The sequence below is a fragment of the Balaenoptera acutorostrata genome, chromosome 15 (genome assembly GCF_949987535.1).
Source record: "Balaenoptera acutorostrata chromosome 15, mBalAcu1.1, whole genome shotgun sequence".
Classification (NCBI taxonomy): domain Eukaryota; kingdom Metazoa; phylum Chordata; class Mammalia; order Artiodactyla; family Balaenopteridae; genus Balaenoptera; species Balaenoptera acutorostrata.
Window position 1 is genome coordinate 21,033,827 of NC_080078.1, and position 13,479 is coordinate 21,047,305.

The window sequence follows — 13,479 nt, forward strand, 5'->3', positions numbered from 1 at the left end:
TCTTCCAGGTCTTTGTTTACCTTTGGCCAATTACCTGGTTTCTTTTTCCACACCTGATGCCCTAGGACCCTCCCCAACGTGTGTGCGCAACTTTTTTCCAAGATGGATTCCAGCCCAGGGGCCTATGGGATGGCCTTAGCATCACATATTATGGGGGGTGCCCCTCCTTTTTGACCCCCAAGGAGCCTTTCTGCGCATGTGCAATGTTTCCCTTGCCCCAAGGATGGGAAATGTATGACTTCTTGATCTTTTAACAGGGTTTAGTCCTACTCTGTCCCTGCCATAAAAATGTCCAATGTCTGACAGATGTAGAGAACAAACGTATGGACACCAAGGGGGGAAAGTGGCGGGGAGTGGGGGTGGTGGTGTGATGAATTGGGAGATTGGGATTGACATATCTACACTAATATGTATTAAATGGATAACTAATAAGAACATGTCCAATGTCTGGTTATTTACCCAATTTCTGTTGCTGGTTTTTATATCAAGGTGCAGATTCTGAAATATAGACAGGAGTCTGGTCATAAATATGTAGTCCTGGAGCCCGTTTGTCTCTTGCTTCAGGAAACGTAAACAGTGGGCTGGTAATGATGAATGTCCACCCTGGAGCCCATCTTCTCCTCACCCCAGGAGGTGTGAACAGGAGGCCAGTTGTAAATGCCTAGCCTGGAGCCCATCTATCTCCTGCCTCAGTCTGAGTCCATTCAGTCCTGTCGTCGTTCATCCATTTGACAAACGCCTACTCTGTGCCAGGCCCTGTGAGGCCTGAGGGTGTGGAGAGGAATTAGACAAAGCCTTGTTCATTGTGGGGGCTAAGTCCACAGATTTTTGTTCCTTCCTTCACTCAGTGCCTTAAGCTTTTAAAAATAAGGGCTTCCCTGGTGGCGTAGTGGTTAAGAACCTGCCTGCCAACATGGGGGACACGGGTTCGAGCCCTGGTCTGGGGAAGATCCCACATGCCGCGGAGCAATTAAGCCCGTGTGCCACAACTACTGAGCCCGCGCTCTGGATCCCGCGAGCCACAACTACTGAGCCCACGTGCCACAACTACTGAAGCCCGCGCTCCGCAACAGGAGAAGCCACCTCAGTGAGAAGCCCTCGCACCGCAACCAAGAGTGGCCCCCGCTCACCGCAACTAGAGAAAGCCCGCGCGCAGCAACGAAGACCCAATGCAGCCAAAAATAAAAATAAAAAAATTAATTTATTAAAAATAAATAACTAAATAAAACACAAACAAATAAAAGATAAGGCTCCTGCCTCAAAAAGATCACAGTGTCATAGGTGACTAACAATCACAAAAATGCAAGTGTGGAGGAGGTGGTGGAGGAGCAAGCAAAGGGATACAGGGATATGGATATCCTTGGGTGTGGGGAGTCAGTCAGGAAATGCCTGCGTGACAAGGAGTTGGACTATTGTTTTTTGCTTTTAATTTCAGAGAAACAGTGAATAATTTCTTAGTATAAGTATGTCCCATGCAATATTATACTTATACTAAAAAAGTTATTTATAATTGTGTAAGGGTGGCCAAAATGGGTGAATGTGATCAAAAGGTACAAACTTCGAGTTAAAAATAGGTAAGTCCGGGCTTCCCTGGTGGCGCAGTCGTTGAGAGTCTGCCTGCTAATGCAGGGGACACGGGTTCGATCCCTGGTCTGGGAAGATCCCATATGCTGCGGAGCAACTGGGCCCGTGAGCCACCATTACTGAGCCTGTGTGTCTGGAGCCTGTGCTCCGCAACAAGAGAGGCCGTGATAGTGAGAGGCCCGCGCACCGCGATGAAGAGTGGCCCCCACTTGCCACAACTAGAGAAAGCCCTCGCACAGAAACAAAGACCCAACACAGCCATAAATTAAAAAAAAAAAAAAAAAAGGTAAGTCCTGGGGATGCAATATACGGCATGGTGATTCTAGTTAACAATACTGCACTATATATTTGAAGGTTGCTAAGAGAGTAGATTTTAGAAGTTCTCATAAGAAAAAGAAATTTTGTAATGATGGGTAATGTTGGATACTAACAAGACATATTGTGGTGATCATTTTGCAAGACACACAAATATCAAATCATGTACACCTGAAACTAACACAACATTATATGTTAATTATATCTCAGTTTTTAAAAATTATTTGTTGTTTGTCTGAAATTCTGATTTAACTGGGCTTCCTGTATCTTTACTAGCTAAATCTGGCAGCCCAACCCTGAGGTACTTTGACAGACAACAGAGGCAGGATGTTCCAGGCTGAGGGAAGAGAACAGGCAAAAAGATACGCAGTGGGAAAGAAGGAATCAGAGGTGGTCCCTCAAGCATCGCCTGGAGGGAGAATGATTTGATTCTTGGGCATTACCCCAGACCTACTGAATCAGAAACTGTGTGGGTGGGTCCCTGCATTCTGTGTTTTAACAAGCCCTCCAGGTGATTCTGACAAATGTTAGTTTGAGAGCCACTGATCACATGTCAAAATGTTAAAAGAGTGCAGATGCTTAAAATAAATAACATAAGCCAGGTATAAGAAATATTCAGGAGGTGATGGATGGTTCTTGGTAGGGTACAGTCTCCAGTCATCTCCAGGCATTTGTTGCAACAAGGAAACCCAGCTCCAGTGTTGCCAGATGTTAGAACTTTTGAGAGATGAACACATGTTAAAGATTTCACTTAAAACCTGGTGAGATGTTACAACCAGTTCAAAGGCGAATCCAAAGAACAGACACATTTATAGATCAGGAATATAGAAATGAATGTGCACAATGGAGGCAAAGCTGTTTTTTCCACGGGGAGAGGGTTGTGTCTTCCTGGGACAGAATCATTTGCATGTCTATAGACAAGAATAATTTTCCATTGCTTTCAGTTATTTACAGTTTACAGAGAAGTAAAATAATTCCCAAGGAACCAAGATCAGATAACACAGAAGGCCATGCTGTAAACAATGCTTAGTTTTCATTGATTTCATACAAAACTTCCCCAACATGAATAATGTTACAGACTGAATGTGTCCCCTTAAAATTCAAATTCACACACTGAAGCGCTTATCTCCATGTGATGGTATTTGAGGTAGGGCTGTGGCAGGTAATTAGGTTAAGATGTGGTGCCGAGGGTGGGGCCCTCAGGATGGGATTAGTGCCCCAATAAGAGGAAGATATCAGAGCACGCTCTCTCTCCACCCTGTGAACACACAGCAAGAAAGCAGCCCTCTGCAAACCTGGAAGCAGGTTGTCACCAGGAACCCATCAGCAGCACCTTGATCTTGGACTTCCCAGCCTTCAGTGAGAAATAAATGTCTGTTGTTTAGGCCAACCAGTCTGTGGTATTTTTTATAGCAGCCCAAGTTTACTAAGACAGGTAACAACTGTAAAAGAACCTGGCACACAGAGGGGAGTTCAGTCAGATAATTTCCAAATAGAAGGCAGCAATCTGTCAGATGGAGATGTGTGTGTCTGGACTTATTTTGGAGCTGAAATAGCACAGCAAGTGTACTGCTAAACCTAGACCGTGTGTTTATTTGGGGTATGGATGGGACCTAAAATCCTGTAGCTACCTCTTACTGCTTCCACTGTTCATCTGGCCATTCAACAAATATGTATTGGCACTGGTGTGCCAGGCACTACCCTAGGTATTGGGGACATAAAAGTGTACAAAATTCCTGCTTAAATTAGTGGCGTGAAGCAGGTAATGGAGTATAGAGGATTTGTGCTTCCAAGGAAAATTACACATTGTCTAGAGAGCACACCTTTCCAGTTCCTATCCTTTCTTTCACTGTCTCAGAGATGTCTTACACTCTTAGCTGTAGATAACTGAGAGCAACGCAAATAATCCTTGCCTATAAACATGCAAATTGGGGAATTCCCTGGCGGTCCAGTGGTTAGGACTCCGTGCTTCCCTGGTCGGGGAACTAAGATCCTGCAAGCCCCATGGCGTGGCCAAAATAATAATAATAATAAATAAAAATTTAAAAATGCAAATTAATTCTGAGCTAGTTTTGTGTCCACCTGCACATCTGTTCCAACATTTGTTTATTCTGTATAAACTTGCCCTTTTTCTGACTTCTCTTTTGGACCGATTATGACATCCGCTTGGTTCTCTTGTTTAATTAGAGTTAAAATATTTAACACGCGTTCATTTTACAATGCATGAGAACCATGACTTTTTTTGGGGGGGGGAATTACCCTTTGATACAGTAAGTAAATATCTAGTACGCTCATGGTGTAATGTGTTACGGAGAAAATAAAGCAAAGTATGGAAGGAGGTGATGGTCCAAAAAGACCGTCCGGAATAAAAATGCTAGAAGAATTCGTTACCTGAGACTCAAATTTAACGGGGCGTCCTCTATTTCATCTGGCAGGCCTTGCGAGGTCGGCTTGACCAACTTTGACTTGGTTGCGGGTCTGGAAGACCAGTCCGCGAGCCCGACCCGCGCGTGGAGGAGGGCTGTCGGGGAGGCTGCACCCCCGGCCCGGGGCCTGCGCGGAGGCGTGGCCTGGTGTGTGGGCGTGGCACCACGGGCCCCGTCCCATCACGTGCCGACCCTCGCCTGCCGCGTCGGCAGCCCCGGAACACGCCAGACGCCGGCGGCTGAAGGGCAGGGGAGGCCGCGGCCTCGGCTGCGGGGCTGGGCCTATGGCGGCGACGGCGACGGCGGTGGCGGCGGGGGCCGGGGCCGCGGCGGGGGCCGAGTCGGCCGAGGGGCCCCCGGGGCCGGCGGCGGCGCTGGAGCTGTGGCTCAGTGAGTAGCCAGGGCCGCCCCTCGGCGCGGGCCCAGCGCCCCACGTGAGGCCTGGCTTCCCGCCTCCCTGGGCCTTTCTTCTGAGGCCGGCGGCGGGACAGGTGGCCGCGGGGAGGTCGGCGCCCGGGGAGCGGGGCTGGGCCCGGCGCGGGTGGGAGGATCGCCACGGGGAGGCCCCGAGAGGAGTCCCAGGAATCCGCCAGGGCTGCGGACCCGAGGCTGGGCGCTTTGCTCCCCCTCCTCCTCCCAACCTCCCCCAGTCGCGGTGCATGAACACTGTTAACAACATAATGGCTAAGGTTTATTGAGCTTTGCTTTTATGCCAAGCACTGTGCTGGAAAGCATTTCAGCCACTGTTAGTCCTCGTTACGACCCCAAGAGACAGCTTCTGTTTTTAACCTCGTTTTACAGATGGGGACCTTTCGACTTCCTCAGTTGTGCCACATACCCATCCTGTGGGAAGGAGCTGTCTCTGGCTGCCGACTTTAATGTCAAAACAAGCCCTTTACACCTTTTGTGCATGTGGGTTGTGGCCCGGGTTTCTTATGTGTATTGTCTCCTGGAAGACTCACGGCAGTCGGCAGTCGTAAGGGTCGTTATTGTTCCTGCGTTACCGGTGGGGACTCGAAATTCCAGGAGAATAAAGCATATGCTCCTTGTATCGGGCTCTGCTGGGTGCTGGGAGTACTGAGATGCGTAACACAGGGTCCTTGCTCACAAAGACATTTTTAAGTGGGTGGTACAAGCCGACAGTAACAGCACTTTGTTACATTACCTGCAGATTGGGAGGGAGCCGGGTTTAAAGTGCAGTGGTGGGAGTTGGGTTTGTTTACCTGGGGATTGTCTCAGGGGACATAGCATTTGAGTGGACAATGGAGGCGACAGCATTTCAGACGCAGGAAACTGCATGTGCAAAAGCTGGGGAACAGGAGGGTGTGGAGCATTCTGGGAAGAAGGAGGTCATTTCTGCAGGAGTGCAAAGCCTAAAGAGTCTGCACTGCTAATTGGGGTGAGATCTTCAAGGGTCTTGTATGTTGCAGAAAGGAGTTCAGTTTATCCCTGATGCAGTAGGGGAGAGGATGTTGGCGTTTTCAGCCTGGGACTCTGATCCAGTACACTTGTTAAAAGCATCACTTGCAGCCGTGAGAAGAGACGAATTGGTTAGGGATGGGGGAGTTCAGGCAGAGAGAGTAGATGAAAAGCTCTTCTGGTAGTGGGGGGTGAAGTAGGACAAAGGTATTGGGATGGAGAGTAGAAATAATTAGCTAGTACCATCAGCAGGCTTGATGCATTAGAATAGAGGCAAGAGACCAGGAGGCATTTAGGATGGATCCCAGGTTTCAGGCCCAGGTAACTGGTTGGTTACAGATGTCTCACTTGTTGACTTGTGGAGTTTGAGGTGCTTGTGGCACAAAGAGAAGCTCTCTGGGCAGTTGGTTGGCTCCAGAGAGGGTAAAAGAGTTGGAGGTCAACTTGGGACCTTCGGTTCACTGACAGTGAGCTTGTCCAGGGAAGCTGTGCCCATTAGGAAGAGCAGAGGTTTGCAGATGGAGCATGGAGAATCTCAACATGGAAGAAGCAGGTGGGAAAAGCAGCCTGGAGACAGAAGGCGGAGCCTACAGGCTGGGTGTGGAGGGGGAAGCTTGGACGGTGGGGAGCTGCAGGTGGATGTAGTTGGTAGGTGGTGTTGCTGCTGAGAGATAGAGTAGGAGGAGGAAGGAGGAGGGGGAACTTCGAATTTGGCGACTAAAAGGTTACTGAGCTACCTTAGTGTTAAATGGTGGGGACAGAAGGTGGTTGACTAGGAGGCAGTGGAGTTGCAAAAGTCAAGTGGACTGAGTTAGAGGCCATCTAGCGGCCGACACAGGTGGGGGAGAAAAAGGGAACTGTGGTTGCTCAAGGAGGGGGTCCTGAAACTCCAGCTGTTTTAGGCCAGCCAGTGTGGTCCCAAAGTTGTGAGATCTTCCAGTTGTTCGGGTAGGGCTAGAACCTGTACCAATAGCACACACCCACTCCCCAGTCTCGACAACCAAAAATGCCTCCAGACATTACCAGATGTGCCCTGGCAGAGAGGGGCAGGCTCACCTCTCCCCTCCCCACCTGAGATCCTCTGAGTTTGGGCTCTGGAGTGTGGAGTGGACTTCAGAAATGTATCTTGTAGTCTTCATGGTTGTGCGATTTGCACCTCCCCGCCCCCGCCCCTCCGTAGGGCAGAGAAAGTGAACTGTGTAAACCAGACTTCTGGGGACTGGGGCGCAGTGGAGGTGGTACGTGGGAGGACAAGGGGTAGAGGGGCTGGTGGTGGGGCAAGGACAGGAGTGTCGTTGAAGGAAAGCACCGTGAGTCTGGACTGGATGGAGAAGGAGGTCACTCTAGGGGGGTCTGAGGACCCCCGAGCTCAGCTCACTGTCAGGTCTTACCTCAGCAGGCAAGGCAGCTGTGTCCCTAAGATCGGAATGTAATACCATGTCCGTCTCGGGGCTGTGAGGATGAGAGGAGTTAGTACGTGTGAAGCACTCAGGATAGTGCCTGGCACACAGTGTTAGCTATTATTATCATTAGTCTTCTTAGTTGGGAGTGGCAGAAAACTAACTCATGTTGTGTTACCAAAAAAGAAGAGGAACATCAGACCTAGGAAGCTGTTTCAGCAGAAGTTCATGCTTTAAAAATACAAGTAGCAGGTGTGCTAGCTTTCTGTGTGCTTAGATGCCCAAGCTGCTGAGGGTCTAGGTCCAGGCAGCTGAAGAGTGTGGTTAGCAAGATGAACAAAGATGCGCAGATGAGAGCGTCCAATTAACCAAAAGTTGATAGAAACTGGAGAAGGAGAACGCCTCAAAGAGTTGCTGAGAGCTAAATTAATTGAATGTGGCTGGAAGGATCAGTTGAAGGCACACTGTAAAGAGGTAATTAAAGAAAAAGGACTAGAACACGTTAGTGTTGATGACTTGGTAGCTGAAGTCACACCAAAAGGCAGAGCCCTGGTACCTGACAGTGTAAAGAAGGAGCTCCTACGAAGAATAAGAACATTCCTTGCTCAGCATGCCGGCCTTTAAGATTGAATTAGATTGTGTTGTTTTGTGGTTTTATTTCTGAAAGTAAAATTTGCCATAAATTAGGAGTCGATTTCCCAAAATAAAATCCTTTTTTGTATGATGGTATACAGTTTTCAGTAATGATGTATACAATTGTATTGATATTTTTCCCCTGAATGTGTTATTTTAATAAACGTCTCATGAATGAAAAAAAAAAACACAAAAACAAGTAGCAGCTTCTGGGCATTTTGCAGCTTTTCTTACCCCACTTAGTTTATTTTGGGCATTGTTCCACATGACTGCATTTAGAGCTGCCTCATTCTTGTTAATGAAACGCCTTGTGTGCCCCATTCCGTGGGGTGCTATACTCTGTTTAACCAGTTCCTTGTTAGTGGACACTTCGGGTTGCTGGGAGTCTTGTGCTATTAACAGCAGCCCTGGGGCCTCTTGGTCTCTAGCTCTGGTAGTGCTGCCAAGGAGTCAGTAGCTTAAGTAAAGCTAAGGCAGGCTGCTCAGTAAATCTCTCTCCTTCCACTCGGACCTACTCCCAGGTGAAAAGTCCTGTCTCCTAGCCTTGCTTTTATGCCTCCTTTGGGGATGGGAGTGGCTCTATTTATACTCTCCCAGCTTCTCAAGGGTTATCTTGGAGCCCAAGCATAGGTCATTCCTGTGGCGGGTCTTGCTTGGGCTTTCAGCATGTGCTTAATTGAATGATTGCTGGATGTAGGGGTCGATGTGTACCCCCTATAGGATTCCCCCATGCAGTGAGCACTGCTACGGGGTTGAGTTCTAAGTGTTCTCAAGGTGAGCGCTCCCCACAGCCTCAGGGCTCCCCTTAGTAGCACAGGCTGCACTAGCGCCAGGGTCATGACCCTGGTGGTTGGATGGCAGCTGATGTGAGATGATTTGACTTTTGAATTAGTCACTGTTAGATGAACCATTTCAGGGAATTCCCTGATGGTCCCGGGGTTAGGACTCAGTGCTTTCACTGCCGTGGCCAGGGTTCGATCCCTGGTCGGGGAACTAACATCCCACAAACCCACAGCATGGCCAAAAAAAAGATGAATCATTTCATTCACAGATGGAGGGCTCAGCTGTTTTCTTTCCTTCTTTTTTTTTTTTAATTTTTCTTTCTTTTTAAAAAAAATTTTTTGGGGGTGGGGGCACCATGCTGAACTGCATGGCATGCAGGATCTTAGTTCCCCGACCAGGGATCGAACCCACGCCCCCTGCGGTGGAAGTGCGGAGTCTTAACCACTGGACCACCAGGGAAGTCCCCCTCAGCTGTTTTCTTTTTCTTTTTTTTTTTTTAATTTTTATTTATTTATTTATTTAGACTGTGTTGGGTCTTCGTTTCTGTGCGAGGGCTTTCTCTAGTTGCGGCAAGTGGGGGCCACTCTTCATCGCGGTGCGCGGGCCTCTCACTATCGCGGCCTCTCTTGTTGCGGAGCACAGGCTCCAGACGCGCAGGCTCAGTAGTTGTGGCTCACGGGCCTAGTTGCTCCGCGGCATGTGGGATCCTCCCAGACCAGGGCCCGAACCCGTGTCCCCTGCATCGGCAGGCAGACTCTCAACCACTGCGCCACCAGGGAAGCCCCAGCTGTTTTCTTAATACCGCTCACCCTGTAGCACAGCGGTCCCCAACCTTTTTGGCACCAGGGACTGGTTTCATGGAAGACAATTCTTCCACGGACGGGGGAGTAAAGGGGGGCTGGGAGTGGGCAGGTGCTTCAGGAGGTAATGCCAGCGATGGGGGAGCGGCAGATGAGGCTTTGCTCGCCAGCCCGCCGCTCACCTCCTGCTGTGCGGCCCGGTTCCTTACAGGCTGAGGCCCAGTAAGGTCCACCCGGAGGTTGGGGACCCCTGCTGTAGCAGACTTGAAATGCATACAGACGTTGCTTTTATTAAGCAAATATATGACAGTAGTCCTATATTTGTCCTGCCCGAGTGCCAGCTAAATAAACCACCTTGGTGCCCAGGATAGCCATTCTTTTTAGTGATAAAGGCATTTGTGATGAGATAAATGCTTTAATTTAATTTAATTAATTAATTAATTTATTTTTGGCTGCATTGGGTCTTCGTTGCAGCACGTGGGCTTTCTCTAGTTGCCACGAACGGGGGCTACTCTTCGTTGCGGTGCACAGGCTTCTCATTGCGGTGGCTTCTCTTGTTGCAGAGCATGGGCTCTAGGGTGTGCGGGCCTCAGTAGTTGTGGCGCACGGGCTTAGTTTCTCCGCGGCATGTGGGATCTTCCTGGACCAGGGCTCGAACCTGTGTCTCCTGCATTGGCAGGCGGATTCTTAACCACTGCGCCACCAGGGAAGCCCGTGATAGGCATTCTTGATGGGGCGGTGATAGGTGAAGCAAAGTAGGGTTGTTTTTTTAAAAAAAATTAATTAATTAATTGTATTTGGTTGACTGGGTCTTAGTTGCAGCTCGCTGGCTCCTTAGTTGTAGCACGCGGGATCTTCATTGTAGCATGTGGGAACTTTGTTGCAGCATGCGGACTTCTTAGCTGCGGTATGCATGTGGGATCTAGTTCCCTGACCAGGGGTGGAACCTGGGCCCCCTGCATTGGGAGCGTGGAGCCTTAACCACTGTGCCACCAGGGAAGTCCCAGAGTAGAGTTTTTTTGAGTTTCTACCTGACCAGGCCCTGTCTGGCTCCTAGCCACTCCTTGGGGCAAATTGGAGTCAAACAGACCCGGAGGGTTGCTCTGGGCTGATCAGACCGAGCTACTGGTCCTCTGGGGGTCATTTTCTTTAGAGCTGCTCAAAGCCACTGAAATAGCTTGGCAGGATGGAATTAGGTGTTCAGAGATCCAGTTATTTCAGAACTGGAATAGCCATCTCCTGGTGTCAGCAGTATGTGCAGCCAGCTGGCCAGACTCTGCATAGTAAAAGATGAATCATTCATTCATTAGTAGATATCCATGCTGATGACTATTCTAGGTGTTGGAGATGGGAAGGTGAATGAGACAGACCTTCTTCCTGCCTTAGGGAGATAATAACTTAGTGGTAAGAAAGTCAAAGAAGCTAGTTCCCAAAAGAGGCCCTGCCTTTGCCAAGGAACTGAAGACTTAACCCTGAGAAACATTTGGGCCCTGGAATCAGGCAGACCTGGGATTGAATTTTTTTCATTTTCTAGCTTTGTGGCTGGGCAGGTTTCTTCAGTGGTGAGGTAGTAGTACCAACTTCAGTTGCTCTGAGGTTTACAGGAAAGGGATGCTTGGAAAACACTCAGCATCTTGTCTGACCCACAGCAAAAACAAAGTGGGGTGGAAGGGCAGCTATTACTATTATTGCTATTATTTGGGAGCTATGAAAAACCTTGAGGGAATCCTTATCATATAAGATATAGCAAATAAAATAACTTGCACTTTATAGATCTTTTTGCTGCTTTGCCTTGGTTAAGGGTTTAGAACATTATTTAACCTTACAGAGGTTTTTTCCTTCCTTTCTTTGGAAAAACTGGTGACCTGGCAGTAAGGGAGGAGGGAGAGAGCTGGATTCTGTGTGGTGAATTGGGGTCCTGCCTGCTCTTCTCTGCCACTAGGGCGTAGAGTCAAGTGTTGAGGTCTGAATGCCTTTTAGGTGTCAAGCTTGACCTTGTAGTGAAGTGAAACTTAATGAAGCTTAAAGGGTAAAGAATTATCTTAGATGAGTCAGATCTCCTTAATCAGATTCTCTGGAAATCACTGCCTTAAGTTTATTTCATGAGTAATTATTTTGTGCCTATGGGTAAGGCATTGTGCTAAGCACTATAGGAAACATATGGCTTCTGCCTTCGTGTTTTGTTTTTTTTTTTTAACATTTACTGAACATGTTGCTACCAACTTTTTTTTAAAATATTTATTTTTTTATTTGGGCTCTGCTGTGTCTTAGTTGCGGCATGCGGGATCTTCATTGCGGCATGTGGGATCTTTAGTTGCGGCATGCAGACTTCTTAGTTGTGGCATGCATGCGGGATCTAGTTCCCCGACCAGGGATCAAACCCGGGCCCCCTGCATTGGGAGCATGGAGTCTTACCCACTGGACCACCAGGGAAGTCCCTCTGCCTTCGTTTTGAATAAACTTTTGAAGTTTAAGTGTAATAAGTCATGTGTACATACTAAAGTAAAAGGCAGAGACTATTATAAGATTATAAGATTAGCTATCTTTTATTGTTTGCTGCTATACTGAGTACTTTAGACACTATCTTTTAAAAATCTCATGGCTATCCCATGAGGAGGGTACTATTTTCCTTATTTTATAGTTGAGGAAACTGAGGCTCAGAGAGGCCAAGGACATGTAACTAATAAGGGATGGAGCTGGAGATCCCCATCCTGAAAGAGCAGATAAGATGTGGGCCTTCTGAGAAGGAAGGGATGGCTTCTGTTTTGTGGAGGTGGGAGATATAGAAAGATTAAGAAAGTCTTTATGAAGTGGCATTTGAATTGGGACTCGAAAGGTGAACAGCATTTTGAGAGATGGAACATAGGGAAAGAGCTTTGAGGAGGAAAAAGGTGAGGGGCATATGGGAATTGATCATCTAATTCCTTTGCTCTCCTTTGTTGTCTTTTTTCACTTAGGATGGAGTTGGTGGGTGGGAAGATGTCCTCTGAATCTCATTGTTGAGCTGTGGGGCACGTGACTTCTGTGTGACATAAATGTGACTGCTGTCTGGAAAAGTTAAACTCTGGTTGACTGTGTAGTCTTAAGTGATCAGAAGGGAGGAGAATTAGTAGGGGCTGGAGCAGTGGGAGGAGGCTTTTGGGAGGAGATGGAAATTCAGAGTGGCCTTGAAGAATGGATAGGATTTTGAGAGGAGAAAAGAGGACGTTCAGGCAAGAGGAATAGTGTCAGAGATATGACCATAAGAATTACTTATTTGCAGAGCTTGAAAGAGCTTCTCTGTCAGGACCAGTAAGATATTTCACTGGAGAACCAGGTAGGCCAGGACAGGCTGGACAGTGGGGAGTAAGGGAAATGTTATGAAAGGGCAGGACGAAGACAGTCTCAGCAACTCCTTTGTGAGAATGTGGCCTGGTTCATTCTGGGGGCGGGGCATGTGGAATGGGCATCCTTGTTGGGTTGCTGGCCGGGGATTCTAGGCAGCAGCAGTGGGAGGAGAGGAAGAAGCTGCTACCATCAAGCACCAGGAAAGATACACACAACCCCTCATTCCAGGAAGTCAAGGATTGCCCCTCCCTTCAGGGGAGCATGGTCTCAACATTAGGCCTTCTGATAATCCCTCTTTCTCCAGGTATCTCCTGCTCCTGGCTGTGCCCTGGTACTCTTCATGCTCCGTGTCCTCAGATTTCATCCAAATATGAACGTTCCAATGGGGGAGACCCTAGCGTGACTAGATCTGGGTTCCTTGGGCATGTGTATGGTAGCAGAGAGAAATAGCATTTTGAGGAGTGAAGGCAAGGAGGTCCTCTTTTCAGACTGGATAAGCCACTGACATGTGGAGAAGCTTCTTACATAGGATGGTCAGGAGATTTCAGTAAGTGGAGGCTCAGATTTGGGCCTGTTACTTTGAGGATATGGTGGGAGCCGCTCAGGGCTTCATTGTATGTTCTAGTCTTCCTGTCACATGGCTAAGAAGCTTACGGGTTCTGGCCCATGCCCAGATGCTGGCCCAGGCCCGTCCTCATTACAGGGCCAAAGTGGGGGAGTCCTGACACGGGCATGAAGAAGGTGCACATAGGCCATCCCCTGCACTGGGAATGGAGCCCCTTTCAGGACAGT

At 48.3% G+C, this 13,479-nt stretch overlaps 2 protein-coding genes and 1 pseudogene across 2 annotated transcripts in view; all 3 read left to right on the plus strand.

The window, feature by feature from the left end:
- Window positions 1-3,903, plus strand: part of EARS2 (glutamyl-tRNA synthetase 2, mitochondrial) — a 30,699-nt gene extending 26,796 nt beyond the window's left edge. Inside the window, exon 8 of the mRNA XM_057529076.1 lies at window positions 66-3,903. Coding sequence (XP_057385059.1) covers window positions 66-174 — 109 coding nt within the window. The 3' untranslated portion in view covers window positions 175-3,903. The remainder of the gene's footprint in view (window positions 1-65) is intronic.
- A 627-nt stretch (window positions 3,904-4,530) lies between these two features.
- Window positions 4,531-13,479, plus strand: part of GGA2 (golgi associated, gamma adaptin ear containing, ARF binding protein 2) — a 29,985-nt gene continuing 21,036 nt past the window's right edge. Inside the window, exon 1 of the mRNA XM_057529308.1 lies at window positions 4,531-4,715. Within this exon, the coding sequence (XP_057385291.1) occupies window positions 4,610-4,715 (106 nt within the window). The 5' untranslated portion in view covers window positions 4,531-4,609. The remainder of the gene's footprint in view (window positions 4,716-13,479) is intronic.
- Window positions 7,462-7,873, plus strand: LOC103003869 (transcription and mRNA export factor ENY2-like; annotated as a pseudogene).